Source organism: Peromyscus maniculatus, chromosome 14, assembly GCF_049852395.1.
Source record: "Peromyscus maniculatus bairdii isolate BWxNUB_F1_BW_parent chromosome 14, HU_Pman_BW_mat_3.1, whole genome shotgun sequence".
Lineage (NCBI taxonomy): Eukaryota > Metazoa > Chordata > Mammalia > Rodentia > Cricetidae > Peromyscus > Peromyscus maniculatus.
Window position 1 is genome coordinate 31,699,618 of NC_134865.1, and position 27,572 is coordinate 31,727,189.

The following is a 27,572-nucleotide window of genomic DNA, read 5'->3' on the forward strand; positions in this document are numbered from 1 at the left end:
ACTAGACCAAACAGTGAATGAGACTGGAGCAGATACTGTGAATACATGACAAAACTCTGGAATCAGGACACCAAACTGTTTCCACCCTCTTCCTCTACCCCGATTGTTTCATCCCTAGTAATCCAGTTGTGGCATGACAACATGTCTATTTAATATTGAGTGAACTTCAACCAAAGAGGGATGTCACCGATCACTCACTTGTCTTAAAAGAATCTGTTACTAATTATAGGCAGGAAGAGTGGAAAGTACTTGTTACCATACTTCCTTTGACCACGTTTCAGAGGGAAGTTTCCAGAGCATGCTGCTGCATCCTGGGCAAAGGAAAGGAACGACTTGGGCTGAAACAAGCACCTTCAACCTTCAGCTACAACGGAACAGCAAACCTCAGGGCTGGTAGCCTCACACTCTTGCTTTTCAGTTTTTCTCTTGGGATTATGCCTGACTTATCTACCTTAGTAAGAAGAAACTAGGAAAAATCAAATGTTTTTGTTTAATTCTAGAGAGTGCATTGAAACCAAGTCTAAAGAAATTTCCTAGTTATAAATATATAGCCCTTTATAGTAATTTCTATTTTACATTAATCACATGTCTTTTTTTTTTTTTTTTTTTTTTTTTTTTTTTTTTTTTTTTACTGAAATCCACCTATAAGTTCAGGCATGTGTTTCTCCACATTTAGATGTCACCCTTTCTCTTGTGTGGAAAAACTATCATAGGACCAAAATGTGGCCTGTGCCTAAGAAACCAGTCAGCTCTTCCCCATCCTATGGTTAAGCCAAGTTTGAGTGACATGCTCAAGGTGGGTGGTTTAGTCTTATGTCTTTTCTTGAACTCAGTGGATTTTGATATCACTTAAAAGAAAAATGCTTGCAAGGCAGACTTTGTGTGGCTTTTCCCCATCTAAGTACTGGCCCAGCCTAGCTTAGCTTCTGAGAGAGGAGGAGACACAGCACAACCGTGATGCTGTGTCTGGAGACTAGTCACTAGGTTTCTACCTTGATTAGAAAATGCATTTCCTGTGAAACCACCGGGGACCGAACAAAGATTTCTGCCTTCTTCCAAGCTTGTCGGGTGGGCTGTCTGTGCAGACAGACATGGGTCCCACCTGCACCAACAGCAGACAGAGCTGTTACGGATGAGAATCCTGGCTAGAAAAACTCACAGTAGGGTGTGGCCAGCAGCGCCTTGCTTCTCTCTAAGTAACACAGAACATTCACTGCTCAACCACTCACGGTTCTCTACTGGAGTCAGCAATGACTCTCAAAACTGAAAGAAAACGTAAATAGAAATAGGCTTTGGGATTGGAAAGTATACACTTACTACAGCAAAGCTTTCAAATGAGAAACAAATGAGAAACATTTTTAAATATTTTATACAAATCACATTTTGTAATTCCCTAGTATCCTTAAGGAATAAAAGGATGATACACTATTTAGATGGTATGGTTAGAAACTTGCCATGTTGGCTGCATAATAACGTCTAGATACACACATAATCTCGAATCAGGGACCATCAGCTTACTGCAGAAGACCCATGCTGCTGTCTTTACTCGGGGTGAGCACATGACAGGGTAAGCAAAATGTCCAACCTTACACTCCATGCTAGGCCTACATGGGAATCACCTACCAACCCCTCAGGGATTCGAAGGCCATGTTCTAGAATTCCCTATCTCTTATAAGATAAAGCAATTAAAATTCAGCCAAAGCATTTCTTTGTCTGTATCTATCTTAACAGGCAAGAGATGAAATCTAGAATTGGGCATGGTAGTTAATGTCTCTAATAGCAGCTGGGGTTTATGATTTTAAGGTCATCTTTGACTACATACCAAGTTTAAGTCCAGCATGGGCTACATAAGATCCTGTCTCAAACTCTTTAAAAAAAGGAAAAAAGAAGAAGGGAAAGAGGAAAGAGCTAGATGAGAGTGAGCATTCACCTCTGGCTCTCGATGTGCTCTGAGCTGAACAAGCAGCTCCATGCTCCTTCCTTCCTACCTTCCCTATCCTAACCAACTACGCCATCTCAAAAACATAAACCAGCACAAAACGCTCTTCCCGTCAAAAAAGAAAACTAGAAAGGGGAGCTGAAGCCATGGCTAGACAGTTAAAAACACTCGCTGGTTTTCCAGAGGACCCAGGTTCAATTCCCTGCACCCACATGGCTCCTCACAACCATCTGTAACTCCAATCCCAAGGGATCCACAGCCCTCTTATGACCAGGGCAGGCACTGCACCCACATGGGTGCACAGACAGACTTGAAGGTGGAACACCTAGACAGACACATATGATTTTAGAAAGAAGAAAGTGAAAACTCCAGGCTCATACGGTTAAATGGAGACTGCAATATCTGCTTACTATCTGACACTGGAGACAACCGGAGAGAGGAGAAATACATGTTTATCTCTAGGAAGGACTCTGAGATAAGGAACCACAGGCACAGGGAATGACTATGTACCCCAACACTGTGCATATGTTGCCTGTTGCCTTGGTGAGACACTTGAATTGTGAAAAGGGAGGAACAGCAACAGCGATGTCAGTAACCAACTAGCTAACAGCAACAGACCTTCGATGATGGAGAGGCAGACGCTCAAGTCAGACCTCGGGCAGGAAACCTCAGCCGAAGAAAGACAGGACTGTGGAAATGAGTCTGACTGGGGCAATGTGCTTAATGTTGCCTCAAAAATCAGAGAAAGGCAGAGGCGGGAAGGTCTCTGAGTTCAAAATCACGCTGCTAACACAGAAAGTTCTAGACCAGCCAGAGCTACACAGTGAGATCCTGCCCCTTCCCAACAAAAGCGTCTAGAGAAAGGAAGAAGAGAGAGAAGGCGGAAGGGAGGGGAGGGAGAGAGAAAGAAGAGAAAGAGTCAACAGTACACTAACAAACTCGTGGTCGACAACTGTAGTGACGGAACTCCTCTGAGAACACCCTCTCTCTTTGGCCAAAGGAAATGAAAGGAGACCACAAAGTCCTCTTGGCCAGTCAAACCCCACATTTAGTTGACGGAGGAAGATGTGGAGACCAGCGCTAAGAAGCAAGCTTTTACAAAGGTCTGCACTATGTGCAGAAAGTTGTAGATTACTAGAAAGGCAAAAAGTTAAGAAACACAAATCATAAGTGGAATTTTCCCGAACAAATTAGTCAGTGAGAGAGTCTTCACCGAACTATTAGAATAGATCTACGGGCACACGACACAGCTCCGTTAGAAAGTGTGTGCTCATCTAATGCAAAGCCCTGGGCTAGGCCTCAGTACCTGTCCTTCAAGAAAAGACTGGAAAAGAAGCAGATTTCTAACAAGAACATGTAAGTGTACCTCCTCTACTGCCCCAAAACTCAAGGTGGGTGTTGTTTTAAAAAAAAAAAAAAAAAAAAAAAAAAAAAAAAAAAAAAAAAAAAAAAAACTTGGGAAAAATTCTCTTATGGCTTTCATTCACTCGAAGGTGTCACCATGTAGAAAATGCTTTAAAATCACCGATTCCCTACACGCCAGTCTGCCTTGACTAATTGTAGATGCTCCACGAGTACCCTATTACATGTATCAGATAAAGTGCAGTGGTTGAAAATAATTAGCTGCATAAACATATTAGGTTGTTCCTCCAATAGCATCGTTCTAATTGCCTTACATTCCACTGTCCCTTTGAGAGTAAGATGACAGGGCAGAGCTACAAGGTGTGTCCTGCCGGGAAAGCTGCAGAACTCCGGAGAGCATCCTGGGAGAACGTGAAACCTAACCCTGAGCATGGACCATCCTGCAAATCAATCCCTACTGAGAAAGACTGAACTGACTAATGTAACCTAAAGAAAAAACTAGCTACAAAAATAATGTATAGGTGTATGGTGAACAAAATGAAGGGTAGATTTTAAAAGACTATTGTGATATGACCATTTAAAATGTGAGTTGATATATGACTTATATAATTTTAAATCCATATTTACAAAAAATTCAGTTCATATGCACACCTGTATGTACTACAGAAAGATTCAACTATGCAGTTTTAATTTTTCAAATGATATTGTGTGTGTGTGTGTGTGTGTGTGTGTGCGTGTGCGCGTGCGCACGCGCGCACACATGCAGTGCATGTGGACATTCTTTGGGGAATCAGTTCTGTCCTTCCGCTATGTGTATCCCGGGAAAAGAACTCAGGTCATCAGACCGGAAAGCAAGTGTCTTCATCCACTGAGACATGTTGCTAACTATACATTCATTACATTTTAAAATGCCAGTCGAAGTCTGTTTTCTAAAGAGATACACTAATAGTTCCCAAATAATAATAATAATAATAATAATAATAATAATAATAATAAATAGTAACTAAAGTTAATGTATATCATAAAGTGATTATGTGTTCTACACTTGTCTAAATTATGGAAATATATTGGTGCAAAACAAATAATGTGTTCAAACCATTTGTTTCTTAAAATGAATTAATTAAAAGTTATTTGCTTTTATTTGTTTTAATGCCTATCCTTGCTTCAAAATTTGGAAATTCTCAAAAATTAGCAAGCAACAGCATAACATTGGGTTCCAGATTTCTAATTCAAATATTTTGTCAATAAAAATAAGAAATGTTCAGAAAAATTTTAGAAAGTCCCAAGGGTTATAGTTCTATATGTGTTCACAATTTTGAAATTTCTTTTCTCTTACCTTCCGTTTTAAATATGGCATAGTCCCATGGATGCTCTATGGTGTGACTAAAGAGGAAAAGTTTGCTGTTAACTTGGCTAGCCTTGCTTTACCCAAGGACTGCAGCAATAAAGACAAACACAGAAATGTCTTGTTTCATGGAGGTCTGTAAGGGAACACAATTATCTGTGCTCATCTGGACAAATGTTGAAATGATTGGTCGAATTTGGAGTGAACAGTTTCTTCCTGTACCTAGAAGTAAAAGCCTGTCCTACTAAGCATCCCCAGCCAGAACGCTCTTCAGAGACCATATGAACTCTCCACTCCTGTTGCTGAGAGCGTCTTTATGAAGAAATCCTTCCTTCATTCCAAGCCCAAATACTCGACTCCTTTCTCCAAGTCATTGTCTTGTTCTCTTCTTAGCACCAAGTGAAATTAGCTGGACAGAATTAGCTGGACAGATAGTTTGTTATATCATTTAAAACTTGAAATAAACTATACCTTGAGTTTTATTAAACCATTTCAGAATTATGTTTACCCTTTGTTTACATTTCTTTTATAAAGAAAGATGTTTCACTTGTAAGTCTCAAAGTCTCATTAACCTGCCAATATGCAGTGGTTAAAGTAACATTAAGATGATTAGGAAAACTGTCTTTACTTCTAGTGCATCTGTGACAAGCCAGTCATGTTGAATATGACATGACCCTCACTCTTAAGAAACTCACAATCCCTGGACCAGGTATGATGATTCACCCCTTTAATGCCAGCACACGTAAGGCAGAGGCAGACAGAGGCAAACTCTCTGAGTTTGAAAATAGTCTGGTCTACATTCTGAGTCTGAGTTTGAAAATAGTCTGGTCTACATACTGAGTTCCTGGCTAGCACAGGCTGAAGAGTAAGTAGTGAGACCATGTCTCTTAAAAAAAAAAAAAGAAAGAAAGAGAAGTCTACAATTCTCTAATCCAGTAGATACGAGACACATGATGTTGTAGGGTAACGCTGTAAGACAGAACAGCAAGAAAAAGCCAAGAAAGATGGACAAGATGCAGTCTGAATTCAGTGTGAACTAGGACCACTGAAAGCTCACAGTGAAATCTTTTAAAGCAATAGGAGACATAAAAACTGTGTCACGCTTGAAGACTTGAAAAGTGAAAACAATTAAGGTGAGGAGACAGCTGGAGGGGACAGAGAACTGGAGGCACAAGAGTCAAGAGTTGAGTTGAAAAGAAGGTCGAGGCCTGGGTTATAGAACAATTTTCTGCAGCGCTCAAGCCTCAGGACTTTGGCCAGCCAGAGGTACAAGGAGAAAATTAACAAGGCCAGACAACTGTGTGTGGATGCAAAGGGCAGGCTGGAAGAAAGGAAGGAGTAAAGGCAAGAAAACCAACCTCCAAACCTGTTCCCAACCTCTGTGGCAGCCGCCGCCTGAGGAGCCAGGAGAACAGGGGACAGGAATGACACAGGTCAGAGATTTGAGATGCTTCTGAGAGACAGAATGAACAACTCAGTAACTGCAGGGCTTTGCAAAGAACTGAAAGGACAGTGCAAACCAAGAATTTCCAGCTTGGACAGCAATGTGTCTTCATTTAGAAAGAGCAGAACTACAGAGACACATTTGTTTCAGCCAGACGGGGTGGTGGTGCATGCCTATAATCCCAGCATTTGTGAGGTGGAGGAAAAATCAGAAGTTCAAGATCCTCCCTGATCATCCATGATAGTGAGTTTGAGGCCAGCTTGGAAACTTATAAGACCTATCTCAAAAATATAAATAAAAATAAAAGTGCGAATCCGTAAAACCAAAGTCTTTCCTATGTGAACTCTCTATCGAGTTTCATATTGATTTAAACAGTGTTTTTCACCAGTACACAGTAGAAGGCGAGGGGAGATTCCAGAGGTATCCTCAAGAGCATCTTTGTGGGGCGTTAGGGGAGAAGATGGAGGAGACAGCAGAGAAGAGATAGAAGATGGAAATAATAATAAGATGGTGGGTGTGGCTGCTCAGAGCCTGGCTGATCAGAACACTAACCAACACTCATGTGAGTCTGAAATGAAAGTAAGTAATTTAACTGAAGGTAAAAATTCACTTCTGGGGTCCCACTAGCCACACATCATCAGCTTAACAGATGGACAGTGGGGGGAGGAAGAAGGGAACCAACAGGAAGCAAAAAAAGAGAAGGGTCACATTGCTGTCACTGAGGGTTTGATGGATGAAACACTCAGGAGTGAAAGCTGATAAAGACAGAGAATAAGAACAGGAATAAGAATCACCTTCGGGTATTGTGTTCTATCCTGGCAGCTGGTACAGTACTGAAATCCTCACCAATTTATTAGGATACGAAATGATCCAATGAGACTTCATTCATTCACTCAGAGGACAGGTTGAGCTTGTAGGAAAAAAAATTCAAGAACCTCCACAGGAAAGAAAGTGGTAGAAACACAACCGGCCCCTTCCCATGCTTTCCGCAGGGAGTGTGCCCTTGCATCGCTGCTGTCCTTAGCCATTGTCCTTCTGAGAGTTTGGAAGGTCTCTAGTTTTTAAGGCTGAAGTCTCAGGAATATGTTTCAGAGATGTATGAAATATTTGTACCCAGATACCAAACAGCACAACAAATTCTCTTCTTTGATCAAAATAAAGGAGACAGAAGAACGTTTGCAGGGGCTGAGGAGACAGAGCTCTTGCTTTGTGAGTATAGGGTTTCGGGGCTAATTGAAAATTCCGAACTGTCTTGATGATACTCCGGCCATCAGAATGCACTTAATGCCATTGCACTCTACATTTAAGATCATTTGAAATGATAGAATTTGTTTTATGTACATGTCTCTACAACACTTTTAAAAACCAGGCTATAATATGAGGAATTTGAGTTATATTTTTCCTACAAGCGAAATTGGTCACTTAATGAATGAAGCTTCTAGTACCCCAGCAGCTGTGAGAGCAAACAGACTACCTGGAGGTCATGTTTTTATACCTTTTCTTCTTTTGACCTCTTAAGTGGCTTTTATTCTTGAGAAACCTCTAACTACGCTCTATGCCAAACAGATAACAGACATGGAAAACAAACATTTCCAGCAAACATCTGTTACTTAAAGTAATACAGGTGCTTGGGAGATCAAGGTCTACAATATGGGTTTCATGAGGTGTAAGCTAGTGAGAATCTGTCCCCGTTGACATCTACTCATCTGATACTGTCAACAGCCTGAACACACAAAACAGGTTAGAGCTTTAAACAGCACTGAAAAGAAAAAGAATACATCAGACAAGTTTCATACTATGACATAATGTTCTCACAGTCACTTTCACTTTCTACAAACTTAGTTTTCTGTGGCCTGCCACAAGCCAGATATTAAAAGGAAAGTTCTAGAAATAATTTATAATTTTAAATAGATTTATTGATAGAGCTTTGTTATGATTGTTCTAGTTTATTATTACCACTGTTAATTTCTGGCTGCGACTAATTTATAAATTAAGCTTTATCATAGAGGTGTATGTACAATGTGAAAACAGCCTCTAGAATACAAGGTCCAAGGCTACCTATCCATGGAGACATGAATCCACCAGTGCTATTGGAACACGTCCCTGGGGGATGAGGAGTAACTATGCTTCTCCTTTGGATTTACTTCATGGGTCAGTAGCTTCGGTTAGTGCTAGAATTGCAAAGTATAAATATCAGCAGTAAACCCTGGGGCAACTATGTTTGTGCGGGCAAAATGCTCACTCTGCAATTAAGGGAGGGCAAGTATCCATGAATCACTCTTCCTGCGTTCTGACAGGCCCCGGAGCATGGCTCAGGGCTAGGAATGCAAAGAGATGCTGTAAAAAGCCAATGGCTACTTCTGTTTGTGATGCAGCAACCTGGAAGCTGAAAACTTCAGGCTAAAAAGTGCATCAAAGCAGGTGAAGGTTTGTGGATACAGAGTACTACAATTAACCAAGGATGTCGAGCCAAAGTCTTTTTACAACTTGCAGGATAACTAATTTCCCGTGGGTTTTTACTCCGCCTCCCATCAGCATCCAGACTTCTCCTTGTGAATGCACTGGCTAAACTGAAGTAAATACTTGCAGGTTCGCCTAACACACCCTGTTTTCTCTCCAAGGAAATGTACTCAGTATGGAGCATGGGGCCAGCATCCCAACAGTTCGGCCTTCCTTGCCCACCCCTGGAAGCTTCCCTCAGATCGTGCACCGAGTCTGCTGATGTCACAACCTGACAAATAAAAACACCTCACGACTGGAAGCCAGATACAGCACTGGCACCGTGCAAAGACAGACACTAGAAGAGGAACCCAACCACAGAGAATGAATGAAAGAAACGAGACAGACAAAGGGAAACACAAGAGATGAGGCATGCTGTACTTACAACTTTCAGCCTGATAGTCTGGCACAAACTGCTCATCATTGTCAGGTACCTGAGCTGAAGAAGAAAAAACAAAGCGTTTAAAAATTAAGAGAGGAACCGCCAAGACATAAGGAATGTCACGTCAGCTGTGTCAAGCAAGTCCTATTTTGATGGAGCTCAGGCCTGTGATTGTTTGCCAATTGCCTCCTCTTTAAAGCTGTCTTGACCGCATTGGAAAAGGAAACTAAAAAGTCCATGGATGCAACTGGAGAAGACGCGTGTGTCAGAAATACCGTGGTGGCAGGTGTGGTCCCTCTGAGGTTCCCCTGCCAGACGGAATTAAAGAGACGGCAAATAAAAGGTGCCGGGTTCCTGGGTCCTGCACAAATGCACCTTGCACACGAAGTTGTGCTAAAGGCACGTGCATTCACCCACTGCTGGTGCTTAAGCAGACCATTGCAGTGAACTATGCGGACTTTTTTTTCAAGTGATGTGCAGCAATCATACAAATCCCCCACATTTTTTGAAATGATTTCTTTGGGTAAGTTCTGTCTCCTGCCGATAACTACCATAATTAAACACATTTGCCCTAAATTTGTTCAAAGCAAGCTATAAAGCTTTAAAAATGAAAAAAGCGTCATTGACTTGGGCCACATGTAACAAAGCAATATATTTTAACAGTTGTATTCACAATAAAAATAACATACAATAAAACAAATGTCATCTTTTCATGCAAAATATTTTCCTGGCTATGCTAGCCAGCACTGAGGAATCTCACCATTTGTCAGCCCCTACGGTCAGTTGACTTCCGGTTTTATTAAAGGAAAAGGAATAATTGGGCAAACATAACACATTTGGCTGCAACGAAAGTGCAAGTCCATTCTTTCACCTTGCAGTGTTTATTGCCTTAGATGTGGACAGTGAAATAACCTGTTCAATCTCGTAGGATATTACTAAGTTTTCAAACACACACAAATATGCATACCTTTTGTAGAAACAAACTACACAGAACAGAAATCAGGTTACTTGTAACTTGGTAAACATGTAATGAACTGTCATCCTTATTAGCTCTCAATGTGATCTCATTAGCTAGTAATACTTTACTAATATTGTATAATACTGTAAATTTTTATCCGATCAAGTTATATTAAAACAGATGTCAATCAAATTTTTTTTTGAACAAACTTATTTTGTGTGGGGAATGTTAATTAAAGTAATCAATCTTAGCCAGGCATGTAATTGCAGTATTTGGAAGGCTGAGGCTCATCCATAGTATAAGGCTAGCATGAGGCACATAGTGAGCTCCGGGCTAGACTAGGCTGCAAGTTGGGACTCTGTCTTAAAAATCAAATATCAACAACAACAACAATAGCAATAATTACTCTCTGTTAAAATGTTTCAGGCTGATAAGTGACTTAAGAAAAAATCCATATTTAAAAAAAAGAATTTCATGATATAATTCCATGTAAAAACAGAAGACAGTCTCAATAGGTTTTTCTTTTCTAAGTATATCTTTGTAAATAGAAACATTTTGATGAATAAAACATATGCTACCTTGGTCAAGAATATAACTATCCCAGGATAGTTTTGCCTAATATTAAAATGTATATACCACAGAGTTGTTCTCTAATACCAATATTTTATGGAAGACACACTATTTTCCCCTTATACCTGTACTTTATGGAAGACACACCATTCCCTACTGCCAATAAAAAAATAAATAAATAACCAACAGTAATTTCAAGTCACAACTGGTACCAACTTGACCAGCCCACACTAGAAGCAAGTTTTTCTTCTTATTCCACCGATATTTGATGCTATGTTTAACAACTTTCAAGTCAGACAAATTTCACCTCACAGACTGATGACTTGCCACCCCAACACTGCAACTTGATGTAACACTAAGGGGATTTTTGAAACCAATAAATGGAGTAGTTTAAGCACGATCCCAGATAATTGGATATTAGATATATTCTCCTTTACAATCTCTACCACCACCACCCAAAAAGTCACACTCATAAATGCACTCACAAGCATTATCATGGCCAGTTTAGTGTTTTTATGTCTAACAAACATGACTGAACAAAGATGGGTGGTGGTGGTGGTGCATGCCTTTAATCCCAGCACTCGAGAGACAGAGGCAGGCAGATCTCTGTGAGTTCAAGGCCAGCCTGGTCTACAGAGCAAGTTTCAGGATACCCAGGGCTACACAGAGAAACCCTGTCTCAAAAAATAAAAAATTAAAAAAAAAACTGATAAGAGGAGAAAAAGGGGGTTGAATTAGCATTCTCTTAGCTGTTAACAAAGAATTTTTGCTACTGACAACATAGTTTTTGACTTTCTGCTCAGATTGATGAATTACACATGAAGAAATGTATTTTATAATGTCTTTTTACATATAAAATAATTACAAATGTTTTAATATATTTAATAATAGCAAATAAATAATCAAATACTGACCTTTTATAAAATATATCCATATTTTAATTTTTCCTCTAAATTATTAGCTAAACAAACACAGGCCAGGTGTGGTGACACACACCTTCAGTCCCAGCACATGAGAAACAAAGGCAGGTGGATTTCTGAGTTTGAGGCTCTCTTGGTCTACAGAGTAAGTTCCAGGACATCCAGGGCTACCCAGAGTAACCAAAAACAAAAAACAAAAAGCAAAACAGATATAAAAATTGAGGTACAAAATATGCTTTTAAAAAGCTAACATTTGGGGCCAGAGAGATGGCTAAGTGGTTAAGACCTCTTGCTGCTTTTTCAGAGGACCCATGTTCGATTCCCAGCACCTAGCACCCCACATGGTGGCTCACACCATGTACAATTCCAGTTGCAGGGGACCCGATCTCCATGGGAACCAGGCACACACATGGTGCACAGACATACTTGCAGCCACAGTATTCACACACATAAAATAATGACATCATTTTTTATTTAAAGTCAACCTTCATTCCAGTGTAGTGGCACAAAGCAGACAAATAAACTAAATAAAATAAAATAAAATATCATTTACAATAATCTAATGAAAATCTAATGCTTGTTTATAGGAATGGTTGAAAACAGGTAGTGAGTTATTCGCAATGTAATATGCTTGCATGGATATGCTCAGACAGACCTTTTCCTCAGCTTCGCAGGATAGAGCTGCAGCTCCATAGAACAGATCACATGAGGAGCGGCATGAAAGGCCCCAGTGGGTGTGTGGTATGTGCTGGTTGTTGGCCTATGCATGGGGCTAGCGGAAATACGTAAGGGACAGGAGAATCTAGAAGGTGTATCTCACAGTACAGAGAAAATAGCTCCATACTAACAATTTGTAAAAAGAGTAAGGATGAAGGATGCTATTTCTGTTCTAACTCCTTAGCATACTGAATAAGTACTTCACACTTATGCTTGAACATATTACAGAATTTTAACAAAAAACATATGACTCACATTTTCACAGAAGCTAATCTTAAGAAACTGAATAGACTGAACGAAACAGCACGTTACTGAAATAGACAAAGGCTTAAGTCTACCTCCAACTTCAAGCTGGAGTAAAAGGAAAGCGTTTAACTAAAAACACAATTTGGATTTGGGCAAGGAAACTATGACACAGTATCATCACTCTTGTATCATGTATTTTCTTCCTTAATTCACAAAAATTCTATGAAGGAGCAGACTACAGCTGCCTGAAATATTGTTGCAAGCCATACCAAACCCAAAGTTGAAAATTAACAATATAAGCCAATCTAATTATTTTTAAATGTTTTTATTATTACATTACTGTCTAGTCTAAGCTATGCTTGAAGTGATTGTCTTTGGAGAATGAAAATGTTTCAGTACACAATGTAATAAAAGAGGAAGGAGAAGAAAAGAATGGAGAAGGGGAGAAAATATATAGCCAAGAGCAGTAAAAGGCTTTCATGAACACTGAGCACGTAGATTTTATTGGTAATAGCTGAAGCAACTCTATCAGTTCATTGCACATTAATGGACCAGTTGCGATTGAGTCTCTGAATCTTTGCTTTAAAGGGATAGTAGCCACACTCTCAGCTTTTGGCCTTCTCTAGCTTCCTATCCAATGCTGCTCTTTAATGCTCTTTCCTGCTTCTGCACAGCAGCACTGTAGGAAAGAGATTCATAAAAGTATTAATCGCAACCAAAATGTCACAGAATCAATGCCCTACTTTCAGACTTTACTATTGGTTCTTAAGCATCAGTGCCCAGGGGAAGAGCAGTTTTAAATACAGCTTGCTTTTACTTTATGCCGATTTCCAACTTTTAAATAAAACAATATTCATTGCTTAAGAAATGGTGAACGTTTAAAATTTTTTCAACTTTAGCTGCAGGCAAGTAAAAACCCTCTTATTCCTACAAACAGCTGTCTGATGAGTTTTCTTTTAAAGCCAACGAGGGTGGAGGGAGTTGGGAAAATTACAAATGAAACAAATGTCAAGTATTAAAGGGGTTAATATTTAATTAAAACCAGTTCTATCCACTGTAACAATGACCTGGAGCCAAACAAGGCGGAAGATGTATGACTCATTCTTTCTACCCGTGAATGAGACAGCTGATCTCCTCAGCATTTCCTCAAGACAAGCAGGCAGAACTGGATTTCTGCCTCCATTCACAAAAACACAGTCCAGCGTGAACCATGTGGCCCAACCGCAATCGTTCCATGTCACACCCTTCCACAGAACTAAAGCAAGTAAGCTGAACTTGCTCTGCGTAAACACCGATTTTATTGCTCTGTCTCAAACAGATCCATTAGGAAACACATTAAAATAAGTGACAGAGAGAGAGGGGACGGGAGGGAGACAAGAACACAAGACGTACACACACTTATTTCATCCATCATATTTTACGGGGTACCTTGGTCCAAAACCATGGATGTACAAAACTTAGGAAAGAAAGTGGACAATAAGGAAAGGTGACGAAGGAAGGAGGAAAGAGAAAGGAGGAGAGGAGAGGCGGGGGAGGGGAAAAGGAAGAGCCACTCAAAGGGGTAGAGGTACCAGAAGTGATAAGACACTTGCTGAGCATGTGGGAAGCCCTAAGTTTGATTCTCAGTAGCAAAATAATACCAGTGATAAAAAAAACACATGGACTTTTTTTTTTCACTTGTCTGTCATTCAAGTTTTGAGTCATAAGAATGTAACATATTATTGCTGAGGTTTGTAGCATTCAGATCCAGAGTTTAGGAGCAAATTTATCTGAAGAAATTTAAATTTTATTTTCAGTAAAACAAGAAAGTCAACATTTGCACTGTGGTACTCCTTCTAATCCTAAAATGAGGCTTCAGTCCATGGAACAAAATAATCATGCATCCACTAAGCCTAGTTTTATACCACATCCGGTTTTAACATTAAAATGATTGCAAAGTAAAAGCATTAATTAGTGCAGAAATATAAACATATTTAAGTAGAAAGGGGAGGGCACTTCCCTAGACAGAAAGTCCTTTAATGCTGGACACACTCTTTATGTATGCAGGAAAACAGGAAGGTCTCAAGTCAGCTGCAGTTTCTAACTAAACTGACCTTCAGTGGCTTAAAAACTGAAAAGGGAAGCCCGGAGCCAGGCAGCGGCAGTCTGCAGTCAGATCTTCTCCCTCTACTTCCACACAGGCCTGACTCTATCATTCTTCTTGTTTTTAATTACAAAATTGTACATAAATCAAAGAAATAAAGTTGCACTGCAACATGCAACATATTACACATTCTCTGCAACTCAACTGGAAAAGTTCAGCACCATTTCACATGTCAGCACTTTCTAAAAACCCTATACTCTGCTCCACCAAATCAAATTTTTCTATTTAAAAATAAGTTCTCTTCTTTTGTAAGTAGATCACAGATGAGCTACATTTGCATTCTTCCAGTGGATATTTAGAAGTAAAATGCATTCATTCTACCTGCTGCCTTTACTCCCACTGAGGGTTCTTTCACATCTGATAGAGCTTTCTGGTGCAACAAAACAGGGCCATGGTAGCAGCCACTACTCTAACACACCACACACACACACACACACACACACACACACGAATCATCTCCCATCCAATTCCAAGAACCTGTATGGACTTCCTTAATGCTGAACTATCAGATCCTATTTTAGATAATCGTATAAAATACTAAAGCTATAAAAACTGCACCAAATAAAAAGAAATATGAGCATATCCAATGCCAATGTTGTGTTCTACTTTCTTTTTAAAGTAGAGTGTTTGAACAATCAAATTGAGTGCCTCAAGAGTAATGTGTACAGTGGAGGTCACATGTAGAGAATAACAGCAACTCATATTCCCAGTAAGTATCATAAAGACATAGTTTGGACATAAATTTTGTAAAAGAAGCCAAACTGAGGAAAATGTAGTCCGTCTCTATTTCTAGGCCAACGTGACCATTATTTGACAATTTCATAAAATCAAAAGGCGATCTCCTTATTTGTATGAGATAATAATGAAGTTTGGTGTGGAACACTGTTTTTAGTGATAAAACTCTAAGGTGTAGCTGTAACTGCGCCCTGAAACTTGGCTTCACTGTGTCACTGAAAGCCTTTTTCCCTGGTGGTGGTGAATCACCACTGGTGACTTTCTCCTCAAGCTCACTCATCACAGAGAATCTCAAGACACAAAGACCACAAGAAAATAGGACAAAAGTAGTCATGTTTCACATACACCGTATGCTGAAATACATTGTTTTCCTGTAAGTTGTGTTAGTCGGTAAATGCTGACAGAACACTTGTAGAAATAGGCAATGCTTCTTGGACTTGTCTCTTACTCCCTTCTGCTTCTGTTCCCCAAATAAAAAGTTTTGGACAGCACTTAACTATATATAGCTTTCAAAACAAGTTAAGAACAAAAAGTTGCCACGATGTTGATAGGAGTGATATTTGAACTAGTTATTTCAAGGGATCAAATAATTCCAATTGCCTGTCAGTAGCAATCTAATTCAAAGGACTGAGAATCAATAAAGAATTGTCCATAGTGACGTCCAATATAAAGCTGCTAAGGTAACATTTAAAACAAGTGTAGTCTCTATTCCTTTATCTGGTACTGTGGTCATTGAAAACATTCTTTTGCGTTGTGTTATGTTTATTATAAGCCTTTCAATTGCAGCATTAGTGCTAGGAAAGTGCTTATAATGTGAAGCTGCATCCTATAAACATGTTTTAGATTTCTGCGTGTGGATGAAGCTGCAGGGAAGAATGCAATTATATTTTTTAGAGAGGACTGTAGTAGATTGAATACACAAACTCTATCATTATCCTCTGAGAGTCCTGTCTTATCTACCTCAACTGTTCTTCAGAGATCAAACATATTTCATAACCTACAAGAATTTACTCATGACTAATCAATATGTTATACTGTGTATAATTTATAAAAATTCTTACAGGAAAAAATTCAGAATTCTAAGATGCATCATTTCTATCTAGGGACTTTGAGGGTTTTTTTTTTTTTTAATGTGATTATCATATGACACTTTGTAGCAAACTGGATTCTCATGTCTGAAAAGACTTTTAGAGACCTGTTAGACTTTCCAGAGGGATTCCAACTCATGGGAGAAACTTGGTAAATTGCCAATGATGTCTTTTTAAGAGATCAAAATGCCTTAAAATTCTATGATCATTTCCTTAGCTATGGAATGTTAAGAAAAGAAATAAGTTTATAGTTTGCCAGTTAGGTAATCCATCAATATCTGCCTGTCCAGCAGAGCAGAAATGAACAAAACTAGCAACAAATTAAATAGTCTAATTTTGGAAATCTCTTATTGTTCAAGTTGTAAGATAAGCCAAATTAAAATATATGTGCACAATAATTATATTTAATTGCTAAGGACTAAAAATAAATGTGTATTCTATTAACACTAAAGAAACCTTATTATTAGATTTTTAAAAATTATCTTAATAAATTTTGCTTACATCATAACTGGATAAATTAATGTAACTACTTTGAAAATGTTTATATTATTCTAAAATGCAGTTTGTAAATAGTAGCACACCTGGGTAGTCAATAAAAAACCTCCAACTTAATTTCTGAATTTAATTAAGCTTACGAATTCTTTTCTAAGTAAAAGCCCAGGTTGCTCCAAATACATTAGTCCTTATCTAGGTTTACTTTTTATAAAGATAAGTCTTCAGAGCTGATTTGCAGGTAATAAAGAGATAAGAATATTCCATACTGTTTTAAAAGACAAACTCGGATAAATTATTCAACTCTCTTATCTGAAGTCTAAGACACAAATAAAACAAGGGATAAGTGAAAAATGAAAGAAAGAAAATGTACTGAAAATGATAAAAGTCTGCCACAGATCCACATTTTAAAATTCCAGAAACAGCTGCTATGCACATTCAAAATCTGCCAGCCAGTGCACTGACTTGGATTCAGTTTTCAAATCTAAACATCTTAAGAACCAATAAATCACCCACAACAATTAAGGTAAGTATGATAACTTATTTTGGATAAGCAAGTAAATTCTTGAATAAACAAAATTCTAAATAACTTTCAGCTTGGCAAACCCGACATATAAAAGTGAATGCAAGAGCCTCTGCGATTTTTCATGAATTAGCTGTTTCAATACATGGTTTATGTTGCAATACTAAGTAATCTATTGCAGTAAGTTTCACTTAAAGACAAGCAAAAATGACCTTAAATTTAAAAAACAAAACTTTAACTAATACTTACCATTCATTAACATATAAATGCAATCCCTCTTTCAAAGGATAATTAAGAGCTATTTAACTTAAATGATTTTGAATCATTTAAGATTGTAAAAGCCTTCTGAAGAACTAGAATTATCAGCAAGACAAAGAAACTTGTTTACATGCTAAGAGCAACTTGATCAACTGCACACAAGACCATAGCTAAAAGCTCATCTGTCTACCTCAGAGCAGCTCCAGCAGTCCTGGGTCCCATGTGGAGACTCTCCCGTTCACTTTAAACCATCTTGAAAATCGGTTGCCAGAGTCAGATTCCCCACAGAAAGTATATATACATATATATGTACCATAATATACTAAATATTTAACAAAATATACTAAATATTTAAATATCAGCAACTTTCTCATTACACACACACACACACACACACACACACACACACAAAATAATAAAATAACATCTCACAAACATGGCAATTCCAAAAGAAAATATTAAAATTGTAGATACCAACAAAAATCCTTCTACCTTAAGCATATCTGAACATATGTCAAGCTTTACTAAGTCACATCTCATTGTCCCAATAAACAAAGTTGCACACAATAAAAGATATAATAGGTTGTTGTGTGGATTTTTTTTTAAATCCAAAATGCCATTAAATGTCTCCACATTAAATCCTAATAAAAGTGACAAGACATCAAAAGTCAAACTTCGACAAACATTACATGCATCACAACACACAAAACAATTTTAAAATCTTCAACTCCCACTAAAAGATTGGCTTTAAACCCACAGATTTCCTAACTGTGAGATACACACCTAAGGTTCTGTGCTGTGAACACGGAGGGAAGAAGACACCTGCACTTAAATCTTGAAGCATCCCGTCCTGATGAGCCCAGAGAAACTAATTTCTGCCATCAGAGAAGTCCTCCACCAGAACACCAAATAATCATATGCGCTGCTCTAAAGGAAACAGCAAGCCAGCCGGTTCTGGCTCGAGGTCTCTCGAGGTACAATAATATAAACCTGATCAATTGCAATTAAAATCTGAACAGAGACTTAGAACCTGAAGTCTTGGTGCATTAGTTCTTGCCAAAAGCAGATGTGATTGTGAGCTGGAAGCAATTTCTCCTGGTAATTTGTGATGACACTGGGTAGTGCAGCCCCAGAGTCCCCAAAGACAAGCTCATCAGAGGCTCTAATGTATTCATGACACATGAGGTGGCTCTTTTAGAGCTCAATTAATTGGGTTGAACATTAAGGCAGCAAGTTCAGGATTCCCTCCATCCCCTTCTAGAGCTGCTTTTCCCCTTTAAAACATTTTTTTTTTTTTGCCTTACCTTCAGCAAGCCATGTTTCTTGTAACTGACTCAGATCCTGAAAGAGTTCTAAAAAGCAAGGAAAAGACACATAAGACTCAACAGTCTGCAGTCTTCATTAACTGAAAACGTTTGTCATGATGCTGGCATTCAGGACAACATCAACTGAACACAGGAGTCATCGCTGAGTGAATAATCCTGCTTACTTATGACATCGATTAGGTGATACTTAGGAGATCTCTTTAGACAACTAAATAATATCAATTATCTTTTTTCTCTTTAACAAGTAATTAAGAAGTAAGCTCAGAGAGAATGAAAAACACGCATGCACTAAAGTTCACCCAGGTGTTGAACTAAAGATTATCTAAGTACACTTAACTCTTGCTAAAATAGGACCAGGGTAAAGATTAGAGAGACAAAACATCTTCTAAGTTTATAAACAAAGTCCCAACAGAGCTTGAGTCAACTCCCAAGTTATATTTTCCAGCCCAATGCCTCGACACTAACAGGGGAAACTTCATATCCAGGCATTTAAAGAAAAACTTCTGCATTAGCAGACTTACAAAAGTCGAAGACAGACAGTGCCCTGGCTTTGCTTTATTATCAGTTCCAAACTGTATTCTGGCATTTGGGGTGTGGGGTGGGCTTGTAGGGAGGGAGGTATCTAATAAGAATGGAAATTTGATTAAGTTTCAGAATTAAGTATACTTAATTTAAATTCGAACTGAACTTTGGTAACTGAGTCTAAGTTTCTTCAGTCCGGTATGAATGCCGCACAGAATTGAAATAATTCCTAATATATTGACCTTTTACCAACAGTTTATAGAAGAATCTGAAGCCTCATTTACCAAATAATATAATAACTACTCATTAAGCCTGAAGTTTGATCTAATGAACACTTCAAGGCCTATTAACAAGATGTTATGACTTCACAATATAGTCATCAAGCTCACTCATAAAATTTCAACAGTAGTATATGGCTTCATTTATATTGTTTAACTTGTAATAAAGTTGAAAGAAAAACGTAAGCAGTGTGCATAGCTGCTTACTTTGTCCCAGGCTGTTAGATAGTTTTCAATTGTTACCTCAGTGTAGGGGATTAACAGTTATATGCCATATGGACAAGAACAAACACGAAATAATGTTTAAAAGAAGGTCACTGTTAGGTGTTAATTTCCTTCTTTCATTAGTTTGTGACCAGACCATAAAATAGTCTCCAAGGCAAACTCAGTGTGGGAATGATTGCGTGTCAAGTCCATGTTAAATTCAGGAGTTTCAATGTTTGTTATTTTTTAGATGAGATTGAAATGGGCCTCTTCTTTGGAGGGTATCAGTAAGAGAGGGGTTCAGCTCAGAGTCAAACCTCACCTTCTGAATCATGAGCCAGATCTCTGTTAATGAATTTTCTTTTCCTGACATTTGTTGGTTTCTCGTTACAATTTCTCCCACGCTGACTCTACAAAGGGAAAGATAAAATCCTTTAAAACATAAACCTCAGATGTCACACATGAAAAAAAAAACCATGCATACATAACATAAGCCTACTGGATCCTCTCTCTGAGTAGAAAAAAAAAATATTGGCGTTCATAGGAGAACTCCAATATGTATTGTGGGACTTGGACGGTGAAAGCCCAGGCTGAGAGTTCAACAGCAAAGGTGAGTGGCTTCCCAGGGCAGACCCAACACTCCTGCTCATTCTCGTCATAGTTACATGTAATCTCAGCATCGAAACATTAAGCTAGAACACTTAATGCTTTTTTTGTTTTTTACTAAATCAACTCTAGATTAAAACGGTGATTCCATTCTCTCTCAGACAACACCCCCACCCGCAGTAAGAGAAGCCCAAAGAATGGAAAACTGAAAAAGCGAGGAAATGAGAGGGGAGAAAAGCAACCCCCGCCCCAAGACACCCCATGTAAACAAAAAGTGTCAGCATTTGTCTCAACTTCGTTCTTTTCAATGTGGCAGACAAACCCAGCCACAAACTTTGAGTACAGCTGCAGCTGCCCTCCGTCGTCTCCGCTTCCACTCATCGTGGGCACTTTGACCAGAAGGGGTCTGAAAACAAAACTATGCCTTATCCAAATCACTCAAAGGTAAGCTCATTTTGTAGATGGGTCTTCAAGAAGCAGAGTCGCCCTACAGTGGCAACAAAGCAGATAAAGTGTCTGCAGTCCCAACCCCTGCCCCCTCCCTTCGCATCTCTCGCTCTCCCCACCCCCGTCCGAGTCAAGTTTATAAACAGCAACTTTCGAACTGATCACTCACGTTGGTGACCACGTAAGGCACTTGCTGGTCATAAAATCCATCCATTTTGCTGCTCTTCGCAAATATTAGCTCAGTGTTTTAGATTCTGAGCATTTAGCTGGAGATTTCCTCGGGATCTGGACTTCTATCAACCTAGAGGGGAACAAGATGGCTTTTAGGCTTTAAAAAATCATGAATGAAGCTCTTGCATTTGCATAGCTAATTGCCCTCGACAGTCCCATTCACAAAAATAACCCTCCCCTACGCCGCCTTCTTCACCTGGATCCAAAGAGAGCTAAGAGAGTTCACAATTTACATATTTTCGGTCGTATCAAAAAATCCTAACAAGAGGCAGTGTATTTATTTACACTCTGGACGTTCCCTGCTCAGTCAGTGTATCCCAGGCAGCTCTGATTCGCAAACGTGTGCAAAACTAGCAATGGCGATCAACGAGACTTGCTTTTCACCTAACGGGACTAAAGAGAAAGAGACACCTCTTTCATAAGGATAGTTTTTGCAACCCACAACCATGCAATTATCTGGAGAGACATAAAAAGTTGTTGGAAAGACCCACCTGAAGGCCACGCTAGGCGAACGGCTGCAAAAAATTCCCTCCAAATTTAATAAAAACATTAATTATTGCCCAGCACTTCCCCTTGGAAGCCGAAAGCGCCTCTGACCGAGCTCAATTCGGTGGTTTTTCCTCTACTTCTCCTCCAGGGGCCTCCAATCCAAACTGATGGATCGCTGCCTCCCATTGGCTCCACGTCTCTTTCACAAGATCAGATTTCGGGCTGTCAATCAGGCGCCTTTCGGCCCCTTCCCTTGGGTCTCCTGCGCCCCTCTTGCCTATGTGACCGCTCTGCGGGGAGGCGCAGGGTCGGCACCCAGAAAAGCCGCCAAGGAAACCTTTCTAACTCGCTGTTTGGTCAAGACCCGGGGAATAGTGAAACCTAGTGTACCGAGCCCACCAGTTCTCTATCCTAGCGTGTTTGATCCATTATTAGGCAGATGTCCTTAAAGCCTTGTCGTGAGGTTCAGGTACAGATCTACAAAGCGAGTGTCCCTAATCCCTCTTCTCTACCTCTGACCCGGAGCCCACCGCACGCTCCAGCCTCGCTCCCCACTAGCTTTCGGCCCAAGCTATTTTCTCATTTTTCAACACTAACCAACACTATAGGGATTATTGGACCTTTAAAAGAAATACATTCTCAACTCAAACGACCTCCTTTTGTCCGTAGGATTTAAAAATACTGTAAGGAAAGCAAGCGGGAGAAGCTGCTTCTTAGGAGAGGTGGTATCGGGAGGGAGGATCTGGAGGAGTACGGAGCAGCGAAGGCGAGGAAAGTATAAAAATCAGATTCACTCTGGCGGGTGCTGAGAAAAAAAAAAAAGAAAAAGAAAGCTCCTGCAGGCCACAGAGGGGTGGGGGAGGACTGGGTAGTTCAGATGTGTCCCCCACCCACCCACCCCCGACCCGCCGTTTCCGGAGCTTTTGTTATGTATACAGAGAGGCGGAGAGTGTCACTTACTGTACTTGAGGATTTCACTTCCTCCACCGAGGAGGGGAGGGCAGAGCGGGAGAGCTCGGGTTACAAGGACAATGATGGGACGTTTGGAAGCAAGGACATCTCTGAAGCCGCCTGCCCACGGGGCTTAGCTCAGATGTCCCCCCCCCGCGCCCCCCAGCTGCTGTCCCACCCGGGATAGGAGGGAGGGAGGAGGGGACCCGGAGCCTCATGGTGCTGAAAGTCACTCGAGACCCTAGCGGCGACCTAGGCTGGTGACTAGAGGACTTTTCCAGCAGCTGTTTCGCCCGTTGACAACGTGCTGCCGTTCTCTATTTCTATCTGAAAAGTTTCTTTCCTTAAATGGAACGTGGTGGAGACCTTCAAACCGGAGCGTGCGCGCCTGGCACTCCAGACCCGCCGAGGAAGAGCGAGGTCTATGACAAAACACTCTGCGTTTCCTCTTGGGGAAAGTGTAGTTTTCGAGGGCACACACAATACTTGGCCCGGAGACTAGTCCGAGCACCTCTCGTCCCCTTTGAGAGAGAGCTGCATCAGAGCCTGGGCGACCGCTGCGTTAGGAGCGCCGCGAAGCTGGAGTCGGGAAGCTCTGGATTGCTTTGTGGGGGTGCAACCAGAGCAGGGGACAATAGCGCGGGTACCCAGCCGACCTGCAAACCCGGGCAAGACAGCAACAGTTTCCAAAGCCCTTTTCGGAGGCCAGAACCAGACAGGTATCCAGGGCAACCGGGAGAGGGCGGAGCTTCTCCAAAGGCCCCGCGAGTCTGTCCCTGCAGCCAATGAGGAACCGTAGATTTCCAGTCCATTGTTGTTTATTGCTGACCCCGCAGCGCTCCGCCAGCGGATTGGCTACTTTCGAGCAGGGGGTGTTGCCCGTGCCTTCCCCTTAACCACCTTTCGGCTCCATTCACAAAAATCCCAATCTCTCTGGGTCACGTGGTTAGGGGCGTGGAAGGACAAGGAAAAAGATACAACAAAGGCCCAAGTTCCCAACAGCACAAAAGTTTTTATTCGTCACTGCCTCCCCTATGCACCCTTGGTAACAAATGACAGTAGGTGAGGAAAAGGACTTTGGGTCTAAGGGGTCTGAGAGAGTAAGGAGAACGAAGTCCAGGTAAAAAGAACACTCACAGAGGATAATTTCGGGGTGCCCTGCAGAAAATCCTGCAAAAGAACAGAGAACTAAGAGTGGGGAGAAAGCTTAGAAAGGACTAACAACTTAAGCTTGCTCTTCATCAAGAGGCTGTTTAAGCGTGCAAGCTGTCTCTACAGACAGTATTCAGCGTTCTCCTCTTAACGTTCTTTTGTTTACAATTCTACTTTTGATTTATCCCAGTGTGATGTTCTCTCCAACTTCTTTTAGTCCAAGTTTTCAATGACTGGCAGTTTTAGTTCCGGCTTCCGAAGTCCATCAACCCTACACAGGCCCCGTCACCTCTTAGGACGGTCCATCCTGCTGCAGGGGCTCCACATCTCCGCCTTGCAGCTCTGACTCTGACAGAGGTTGAAAGTGACGTTTTTACGTGACTAAGCTGCCATTCTCTAGACAGCTCCTCCAAGCAGACTGAACCTCCGAGCTAAGAGTGTGCTTTTTTGTGACCAGACATCTGTCTCACCGAAGCTTTCTCTGGCTTCATAGTCAAGGAGACGTTCTCTCTCTTGCTTGCTCTGCTCCTGGCTACTGAATGAAACACTAGCTAGCCTGGCGCCTAGTTATGGTCTATGCTTGTCACTGAGGAAAAGAACAATAGATCCAGTAGATCCAATAGCAGAAGGTAACCAAAGGGTTGAGAATTTAATTTTCGATTGTGTTACAGAGATGAAAACTGTCTGCAGAAGCAGCTGTATGCATAAGAAGAGGCACTCTGGGGTTGCTCAAGTTTCCATCACTTTTTGAGACTGTCTTTTTAAATCAGTTTAGTACACTTCAGTCCTTCTTGAATGGAAAATTTCATTTTGGCAATATTTCAAACATAGAATGGCAGCGTAGAGGCCAAGAGGCTTTGACATTTATTTACTTGTATTTTGAAATCCCATTTGGGTTTTGAAATAAGAGCTCTTGAAAGAACACACCCCCTCCCCAAGTCCAAGTCCTGTGGGTTTGTTTTTTTTTTTTGAAAGTTTTTTTAACTTGCATATAAAGCTATTTAAAGCTTTACGGTTCCTTTGCTGCTATTTTATAAAGTAAAATAATATACATTAGTGGTTTTTCTACAGCTGACTTATGACATTGAAAATGCACATTGTTAAGTAATTTAATTTCTAAAAAAATGTCTAGAAAAATATGAACTGTTGTGGTCCTGCTTTTTTAAGAATGCAGGCAGGGTGCCCATGCCTGTAATCCCAGCACTCAGGACACAGAGACAAGAGAATGGGGGCAAGTTTGAGGCTAGCCTTGTCTATAAAGCAGTTCCAGTCAAGGATACAGAAAGACACATACCCTCACTCTGAGAAAAAAAAAGTAAGTAAAATAAAATTACTAGAATAATTAAAATTTTAAAAAATCCTCAAAATTGTATTATTAAGTAAACTAGCAATTTTTGTAATTTGTTTTACTAAAATACTATATAAGTGAATTGTTGATGACCTAGTTTTTTTTTTTTTTAAACAGGACTACATCAAATAGATCAGGATAAGATATTCTGTATACCATTATACAGAATTATGAGCAATGTGAAAATAACCCAAGGGGAAATATGGTGTCTTAGCAGCATGCTGAAAGATAGCTGATAACCTCACAGGGATGTCCTTGACAAGAGAAGCAGGAATTTGAGGTGACGGTTAACAGTATCAAAGAAAGACAGAGTAGAAGACATTGTCCTCCTGCCAGTGACACTGCCTTTGTCACCTACTGAAAGTCTGTTCACCATGCAGTCAAAAAATGGCTCCTAATCCCTAGGAATGTAGATGACAGAGTGAAGGAAGTCACATACACTGCAGCTTGGATTTTATGTAACTTGGTAAAGGTAAGTTTACATTATCTCCTGGTCCTTAAAATGGGAACTACCTACTAAACCCTAAGCTAGAGTCAAAAATAATCCTGACTTGAAAAATTCCACAACAGCCACAGAAGTATTTATTAGGGAAAAAAAAAAAAAAACTCTAGATGGAATCCAATCCCACCAATAAAGCAATGGGTTTAACATGCTTTGGGATTCAATTGTGAGTATCTGTTCTCTTTTCTTTTTTCTATGTGATTTTCCTGGTTCTCAAATGAGATTACATAAGAAACTCCTTAAGAAGTCAGGTTCCTGGACGCATTCTGTCTTGGGCACTGTGGGCTGCAGCTAGGGTGCCGGGATCTGAACCGTGGGCTGATTTCTACAGGGGTCCAAGGACAAGCTCTCGGTGTGTGCCAGTCAGACAGACATGTTTTACTTGACTGACACATTGACTTTCACAGGGAATTCACAGACAACATTTAAAATTCAAATTATATCTAACAACCCATACCAGCACCCCTGCAAGCAAATCAAACACTGATAACACTGGGCCATGAATAAAAAAAAGGAACACAAAACAGAGGAAGGACATGGCTGCCCCTAGGTATGGTGGAGGAGGAAATTTATTATGCATTTGTGGGAGAGCATAGCCCAAGGCAGGGACATCTGGGAGAGTCCAGAGTGGACATGACCAGACCGAGCTGGGTCATGTAAAGAGAATGTGAGGGGAAGTGAGAGGGGAGAGAGTGGCCAGGTCCAGTAGCCAGGAGGCCAAAGGTACAAAAACGGGTGAGTAATGAAAATGTCTGCATTACATAGAGAAGAGCCCCTCAAGGAAGGACAGCCGAACCCTTGGGATGGAGCATTCAGGGTAGAAGGTGAGGTATGACAGACACTCTCTAACAGATAGAAACTGAGGGGTGCTGAGAGAACCTGGAGACCAGAAGGCTTTGATATGCTAATTGGGCACCTCAGCCTTTGGCCAGGGTTTGAAACTTAACAGGCCAGAACTTCTAATTCTGTTGTTTTACAGCAGAAAATTGTGGAATATTCCTTTAAACTGTATGAATATATATCTCTGTGAAGCAAGATGGACATGCAGTACTGAGAAGAGGTGCCAAGCCACATGTCAAAGCATAGATGAGAAATGTGGGATAATTTAAAATGGAAGAGTTAGCTAGTAACGATCCTGAGCTGTTAGCCAAGCATTTATAGGTAATATTGAGTCTCAGTGTCGGCTACTTGGGAGTGGCTTGTAGAACAGAAACTTCCGCCTACAGAAAATAACTTGTTTGGGGTGGAAACTACCCAAAGGAAGGGCTATTTAAAGCAGCTAACATTCCTTGTGAAGGGACATGGGCTCTCAGTTTTGTCCTTATGCACTTCTGTAATTTCTGTTTTGATGTGCCACCCATGATTTTAGCTGTATGTGTGCATTCTATGTTTTCGAGTGTCTTTGTGACTTACTTCTCAAAGAAGTAGTGAAGAAAACAAACCAGGGAACACAATCTATGGTACCATGTATTTTGTTTTTTAAAGAGAAGATAGTGTGAGTAAAGACAGATGTACCTATATACAGCATACATATTCTTAAACATTTTTTCTAGATCTAGTTCTGAACACCACTGGAGCATTGAAGAGATCTGCACTACTTGATTTCTAAGGGGCGTTTCTCTGAGCTCTGTGTTCTGTGTTAACGTTTGTCACCATCTATCCACTGATAAACTACTCAGAACTGAAGCATTTACCTAAATTGTTCTATTAATAAACACTTGGGAGTCAGATACTGGTTAAAAACTGTATAGATCAAGAAAGCACCAGAGGAACAACCAGCTGACACTCTCTCTCCACATTTCCCAGATCAAAAAAGCCAAGAACCTCTCCAAGCCCCTCCCTATCTCTTCCTGTGCCTCTCTATCTGGGTCCTCCAAAATCTCTATGGCTATTTCC

General features: G+C 40.3%; 1 protein-coding gene across 2 annotated transcripts in view; it reads right to left on the reverse strand.

Moving 5' to 3' along the window:
* The window catches only part of Etv1 (ETS variant transcription factor 1), a 90,601-nt gene extending 68,064 nt beyond the window's left edge, over positions 1-22,537 (reverse strand). Inside the window, exons 1-5 of one of the 2 annotated variants that reach the window (XM_076550748.1) lie at positions 21,726-22,537; positions 21,173-21,304; positions 20,273-20,360; positions 18,926-18,973; positions 8,975-9,028 (exon numbers count right to left, since the gene is read on the reverse strand). In XM_076550748.1, the coding sequence (XP_076406863.1) occupies positions 8,975-9,028; positions 18,926-18,973; positions 20,273-20,360; positions 21,173-21,217 (235 nt within the window). In that variant the 5' untranslated portion in view covers positions 21,218-21,304; positions 21,726-22,537. Of the gene's footprint in view, positions 1-8,974; positions 9,029-18,404; positions 18,867-18,925; positions 18,974-20,272; positions 20,361-21,172; positions 21,305-21,725 lie in introns of those variants that run through there. The other variant, XM_076550749.1, reaches the window with a different exon arrangement.
* Positions 22,538-27,572: the final 5,035 nt, after the last annotated feature.